Source organism: Coenobita brevimanus, chromosome 73 (assembly GCF_032717465.1).
Source record: "Coenobita brevimanus isolate Jiangsu-jjx chromosome 73, ASM3271746v2, whole genome shotgun sequence".
NCBI classification, from domain to species: Eukaryota; Metazoa; Arthropoda; class Malacostraca; order Decapoda; family Coenobitidae; genus Coenobita; species Coenobita brevimanus.
Window position 1 is genome coordinate 36,546,597 of NC_137026.1, and position 7,352 is coordinate 36,553,948.

Below are 7,352 nucleotides of genomic sequence, written 5' to 3' on the forward strand. Positions count from 1 at the left end.
TCTACCTATCTATCTATCCATCCATCCCACTCATATATAACAGAACCCAGCTGTACTTTCCCCTTGGCTAAATAACATCATATGAAGGGTAGCTCAAATAAAAAATACATACATTAGACTGGAAAAAAAAGGCAGAAAAGAAACAAAACTAAAAAAGAGAGAGACTAAATATTTATTATATGTATTGGGCGGGAAAATAGCGAAAACATGAACACAAAAAAAGAGAAATATGGTTCCTGAATATACCCAATCTATATGAAGAAAAAATTAAAAATAAAATGAACAGAAATGGGCATAAATCTAAGAGTCCTAAATATGAAGAAGAAAAAAAAAAGGGGAGGGGGGTTACAGATTACAGTATATATGTGGATTTGCAAAATGGAAGTGAGAGCTAGAGAGAGAGAGAGAGAATGGAGGTAACAGAAATTTAAACCACTCATAGACTGGAATTAAGGGCTGGATCAGTACATAACTTCTTTAAATGTTACAATGAAAGGTATTTGAAATCTGAGCGTCAAAGAAATTGAAGGCTTGAACAAAGGTAACAAAGAAAAGGAAGGTTGGAAATATCTGAAATCTAAAAGTCAAAGATATGGCAGGTTTGGAGTACTTACCTGAGAGGTTAATGAAATGGAAGGTTTGAAGAGAGGTAGTGATGAAATGGAAGGTTTGAAGGGAGGTAGTGATGAAATGGAAGGTTTGAAGGGAGGTAGTGATGAAATGGAAGGTTTGAAGGGAGGTAGTGATGAAATGGAAGGTTTGAAGGGAGGTAGTGATGAAATGGAAGGTTTGAAGGGAGGTAGTGATGAAATGGAAGGTTTGAAGAGAGGTAGTGATGAAATGGAAGGTTTGAAGGGAGGTGGCACCTGGTTAAATTACAGTCAAAATAACACCACCAATGGGGAAGGGAATTAAGTGAAGAAATATTGAGAAGATCAATAAATACAGCAACTTGCATGGAGATGAGACAAAAATAACTGAGAAACATAATAGGTCACAAAAACAATACAAAAACCACAAGAAATAAGAAATCTTGGGATGAGGAGAAATACAGATTGGATCAGTACACATCAGTATAAAGCTTTGAGAGAGCTGATGTTTAAGACTGAAATAAGACGTGGAAAATCTTACGAGAAATAAGACGTGAAAAATCTTAAGAGAGGAAGAAGGAATTACTGCCATAGAAACTGTAGAAGTCAGAAAAATTTATGAATAACAGCAGGGACTGGAGTAAAATGACGAAAATGGGAATGAAGGAATACGTAGCATTGATAGAGCTGATGGAAAAGTGGAGACAGAGGGAAATAAAAGGTGGAACGAGATGACAGGAGGAAAAGTGTGATGGAGGAGGGAAAGTATGACAGGAGGAGAAGTATGATGGTGGAGGGAAAGTACGACAGAGGAGGAAGAGCATGACAGAGGAGTAAAAGTACGACAGGGGAGGAAAAAAGATGAACTAACCTTATCACCGTAAAAAATACTAAGTCTAGGGGATGGGAGTGGATTGAAAGAAGAATAGACAGGATCACAACTATAACTTCAATGCAGGATGGAACTGACATCAGGTTGGCGTACTGAATGATGGTCTAAATTACCTGATGCCATTACAAAACGTACCACTGAAAATTAAAAAGTAATGGGAATAAGTTGAGAAGCGATGACAGGCTCTGTACGTGGCATGTTTAGGGTTGATAATGGAAAGCCTGAGAAAGAGAAAGAGATAGAGTATGCTAGTCCGAGGGGGGAAGGTAACAATGTATACTAAATCACCGTCACAAAAGAACTATTTAAACCACAAATAAATGTTTTAAAAATTATAAGGGATGTTGGAATTCTGGGGATGGATCAGTACATGGCCTCGATGGAGTTGGTGGATCGCGGCTTCTTGATCTTCTCCATGTTCTTGGTGATCATGTCGTGCAGTGTGGCGTAGTGGTTGCGGATCTCTGATAGGGTGATCCGCAGAGAGAGGTACTCCTTCTCATCCAGCTCCTCTACTGTTCGCCGGTAATCGTCAATGTGCGGGTACTTTGCAACCTGCAATGACAGTGAGTGTTGGGGAAAATCTTCGTAGTGTTGGGAGAAATATTAGGAGAGCTTGGAGAAATCTTAGGAACATCAGGAGAAATCTTAGGAGTGTTAAAGGTGTTTGAAGATAGTCTGGGAAATGTGGAGTAAGCTAAACCAAGTGCCAAAACGATCTCATTATCACCCAACAGTTGGTGGAAACTGTTATGAAAAAAGGAATCTATGGCAATAATATTCATAACAATGGTATGGTTAGCTTGTTTTCATCCAACAGTAAAAGGTAGCCTGGATGCACTACTGTCATTGCCATCCCTTGTTCCAGGGTTCCCAGGTGGATGCAAGGCCACTTGCAAAACCTGAATGGCCACTAGCTATGAGGTTTGAAAGAGTGTCCTTGGTTACTAGTCATATCAATCCCCCTGTCTGACTACACTTGGCCCAAGTTATGTAGTTGTTAGAGTTGCTGTTAACTGCAAGGGAACAATAGTTCACTGCATGGGACTGGGACAGTCACCTGCCTGTGACTGACGGGTCTGCTCAGCCAGAGAGAGAGGGGCTGTTCAATGACAACAAAAAATCCTGCCCTGATACACAGTTTTTGTGAAAAACATGTTAAGTGAAGACATGTGAACCAAGAAATTACTAAGGCTTTACAAAGCAATACAGGATAACAGACAGATATATATGTACAATTCTTTGACATCCATCCACCTATGCAAAGACCTGCTCACCTTCGAGACAAGTTTGGCACGAGTCATGTAGTAGCGGGAGATCTGGTCGAAGAATGACGCAGCCTCGGACTCCACTGTGCGTATCTCACCCAGCGTCTCCTCCTGGATGCTGACCCCAAAGTTGTTGCCGTCCTCAATTTTGGGGATCAGGAATGATATCCACATCTTCAGCTGCGGGGATACAAGGAAAGAAGTATGTAGTATAGCACGTTTGTTTTCACCAAATGGGACTGGGCCAATCCACTTTCTTGGGTACAGTACAGTATCATCTGGTATTGAGCTGAGGCTGCATGACATATGATGAGTCTCAGATATGAGGCTTTGTTTCTAGTCAAATCAACCCTCCAATATGACTACACTTAACCACCAACTCACCTGAAATGAGTTAGTGATCTCTGTCAGGTCCAAACAAAGCCACTTAAGCATGGCCAGTGAAATTATGGTTTTAAAGACAGGAATAACTTACACCCCTCTTTCTCATTACACCTTCTCTCATTACGCCCCCCCTCTCAAACACCTCTCTGTTCCAAACTCCATAAAACCATGACTGACTGAGGTACATTATCCACCAATACTCACCAGGTTAGCCTCTTCAACCAGCTGACAGATGAGTGGTTTGATAGTGTCCACCATGTTAGTGATGTGTCTGTTGATAGGTACTGAGCCGTTGGGCAAAACAAACACGCGCGCTCCCGTCACTCCGTCCTCTTCGCACATCTTCCGCTTCTTGCCTGGGGGGTCTCCATCGTGGCTGACAAAGAGATGCAAGGGAATTATAACAATTAATATTTTCTCTCCACTGCTGGCTACCATCAACCCTGGGAGCTACAGAAAATGAGATGGGATGGGATGGAATGAGTGAAATGGAATGGGATGGGATGGAACGAAGTGAAATGGAATGGGATGGGATGGGATGGGATGAAGTGAAATGGAATTGAATGGAATGGGATGGGATGGGATGGGATGGAATAAAATGGAAGTGTGTGTTTTTATACTTTTTGTACTTCTGACAATACTATACATAAATATTGTCCCACAAAGCTTCACTGCCACCTCTAACACTATCACTCACTTGTTTAAAATAATGGGCTCTGGTACAGGGATCTTGAGGTCAGAGTGAACATCTTCCAGGTTTTCACAAAGGAACGGTGACTCCTCCAAGAGTTTGTTGAAGTGGATAATACGCTCAGGGAACTTCTTCTTCACCAGTTCTTCTGCCTGTGTGGAAGGAGGCAGGAGAAGGGCATGAATAAAACACAATTACAGGGGATACAGCACACATAAATAACACAATCAGCCACATAATTATACTATAATTAAATTTATTACTTGATAACAAGAATAACAAGAGTCAATCTAACCTTGAAGCCTATGATCAGACAAACAGCTGCTTTAAGCGAAACCAGTTGGAGTGAGACAGGGTTCTGGTTAATGACTAAAGTGTTAAAAGCACATATGCATACACACAAAATAATAAAAACAACAGTAAACAGTTCTTACCTTCTCCTTCACACTGCCCTTATAGGATTCAACCTGAAACATCAACAAATTATATTAGAATTTTAACAAAATATTTATCCATTCATTCCACACTCCTTCAATTTTAAAATTCTCACAAGAGGCAAACACTCCATCTATACAGTTTTAAATCATTCACAAACATCCCTCATCTCGCTCCACATTCCCCAAAAGGAGGATGGACAACAGAAGAGGGGAAAACTACAGCCTACAATGCAATGGCCTCAGGTTCAGAGGGTCCTGGGATCAAAACAACTCATTCACTGTCACCTATTTAGCGGGTGTCCTCAAAAACCATGAGAAGAAAGATGAGCAATCCAGGTTTATGTCATCTATAGTGGTCCCCTGTTCTCCTTCCCACACCACACTTAGTCAATGTAGTGATTCTATTTTCTTTACATTTCATACTCCACCCATGCAAAAACTATACAGGGTGAAGGTACATTACAATAAGCCTTTGTCTCTTGTGGGGGCTGTGTTATGTGGTCACCCATGAGAGAAGAATTTTCACAAGGTAATAAAACCCATAAAAAGGACTCCCACAGCCATATTTTAACTTGCAATAGCCTAAAACCGTTTGCAGAGCCCCAAACATTGCCTGATGTTAAAATATACTTGCTTAAAGAGTACTCTGAGCTGATTCAACAACAGATTTTTTTAACTTATACCAAAACACACCTTAAGCTAGTACAGTACATTTGGTGGTAGTTTACTCATCCGTGAAAAAACAGAGCTGTACCATGAAAAATGAAGGCTTACTGTATCATCAAATTTGTATACATAAAATAAACCTTTTGGAAAACATATATACTCACTAACCACAGTCTATACGGTAAGCATAGTAATTCATTTACCACACTTACCACAGATAAACTGGTACATTAGATAACACCATCACTAATAAGATAAACACAAATGCAAACACTGACAGATACCAAACAATACAGGTGCTGCCAAAGTGTTAAAAGTGACTACAGCACTATAATTTACACAGGTATTGGTGCTGGAGAGGGATCCTCCTTGCGGTGGCACCGATATAACCATTCAGCTACACTGCCTGGTCATTCAACTCACTGCCTATCTCACAAAAGGATGATGGATTATATACTGGAGGAGGGTAACTTCATTCCTCAACTCCCTCCCTATATGGACTGCTGAAAGGGGGTAACTTCAGTCCTCAACTCCCTCCCTATCCAACAAAAGGAGGACGGTGAACGGCTGACAAAGGCCAGTTGATGTCCTCAACTCCCTCCCTATCCCCAAAAGGACAAATACATCAGCAGCTACAATAACTACCCTACAATACAGTTTCCCTATGTAACAATTTAGCAAACAACGAATCTACAATAAAGTGCGTACGTGTGTGCTGTAACTCTCCCTCTTTTCTCGCCTTTCGTGTCTGATTTAGCTAACATAAATTATCTAAATTGCAATACGTGCCTGTGTACTGTGCTCTCTCTCTCTCTCTCTCTGTAAAATGGCTTACCAAACATGACAGTCCTACAAGTTAATTTTTTTTTTTCCCTCTCTCACACACACAAAACTACCCCCACCTCTCTCAGACACACAAATCTGCTCCCCCTCTCTGTCACACAAAACCACCCCCTCTCTCGTTCTCTCTGTTAAACGTTATCAAATATAACAGTCCTACAAGTGTGATTTTCTCTCTCTCTCACTCACAAAACTAGCCTACAACACAGCGTGAACTATACATGTTGTCTACACACAGTCACCTCACTACAGTAATCTGGCTTCTGCTCTGCTGGCCTAACTCCTCGTCTTACGGCCTTTTTCATCTGACGGCACAATCCAGCAGCTGCGTCATTCTGCGTCACTTCCATTTCCTGTAATTACCTGCCTTAAATATCTCAGGAACCATCTACAATTACACAGGTTATAATAAAAGTCACCTTAATTATCTTACTGTATGAAACCATCATTTAATAATGCTTTGGTGATGGACTTTCTATCTCCAAACTGTTTTCTTACACAATTTTTTTTTTTACGTATTTCATGCTTCCTATCACTTTTATTACTTTCCTCCCCACTTCATGTGGCTCCACACTGAGTGACAGGCCTAATGGTTTACTGTAACCATGAAAACCATTTATAACCCTGGGCGGTAACCATATAACCTGCTCACAGAATGAAATGACGCCTACTATGGTGCCCGTGTTAACTGGGTGGAGATACAAATGCAGCGTCCATTCAGGAACCAAACCTCCACACTTCCCCAAGCCTCGCTGTGGAATTGCCTGTTGTGAGGGAACATCAGTTCACTGCACAGGATGGCCCGGCAGGGGTTGTTGCTTGTCTGCAGTTGATGGATCTGCTCAGCCGGACAGACCAAAGTTACTCAACAACAACATGAAGTGCATTGGATGTGGTCTTTATTAACCTATTCTGTGTAAGCAGTTTTTCTGAAGTTGAATACGACTGTCCACAAGATAACGCTGGATTGAAAGTGTCAGGTTATCTGTCCCAAACATCTACACATACGGTCAACCCTTACCAACAGCCAATTCAACTACAGACTCACACCGAAGACATTAAGAATAAGGTAGGAAAGACATCACCACAGGCAAGGTGTCAATAATACAATCTTTAATAATGACTACCTGGTATATACCAATATTTTGAGACTGCAGATATGTATAAACTTTTGCTCTAATCTAAAAGCTGTTTGAGACTGTTAGAGCATTCCTACAGAACCAGGATGGGCATGATAATAACCTGTATCACTTTAACAACCACCAAATCAACCTCTTCACTGTGATGATACATTTATTGCATCACCTCTTATCTCCTAACAATTTTACTAAACTCAAGACACAGTTGAATTGAGAGGGATTAGACAGGCTTTATTATCCCTCGGTGCCTTTCTAAATGTGAATAAAGACATCTAGTAATCAGAAATACAAAACTGAAAAGCCGTCCTCAAAAGACACACGGTATAAAATGACTGCTAACACCAGAGATTGCGTGATTTAGCTTCTTATATAAACCATAATCTTCCATAACCACTGACCTGCACGTAATCTAAATCTAATCCAAACTTCCAGCTAATATTTGCAT

General features: G+C 40.7%; 1 protein-coding gene across 1 annotated transcript in view; it reads right to left on the minus strand.

Annotated features, from left to right (window-relative positions):
* Nucleotides 1-241: 241 nt before the first annotated feature.
* Nucleotides 242-7,352, minus strand: part of REG (proteasome regulator gamma) — a 7,373-nt gene continuing 262 nt past the window's right edge. The window contains exons 2-6 of the mRNA XM_080278478.1: nucleotides 4,260-4,292; nucleotides 3,832-3,977; nucleotides 3,339-3,510; nucleotides 2,760-2,930; nucleotides 242-2,037 (exon numbers count right to left, since the gene is read on the minus strand). Of these exons, the coding sequence (XP_080134604.1) occupies nucleotides 1,846-2,037; nucleotides 2,760-2,930; nucleotides 3,339-3,510; nucleotides 3,832-3,977; nucleotides 4,260-4,292 (714 nt within the window). The 3' untranslated portion in view covers nucleotides 242-1,845. The remainder of the gene's footprint in view (nucleotides 2,038-2,759; nucleotides 2,931-3,338; nucleotides 3,511-3,831; nucleotides 3,978-4,259; nucleotides 4,293-7,352) is intronic.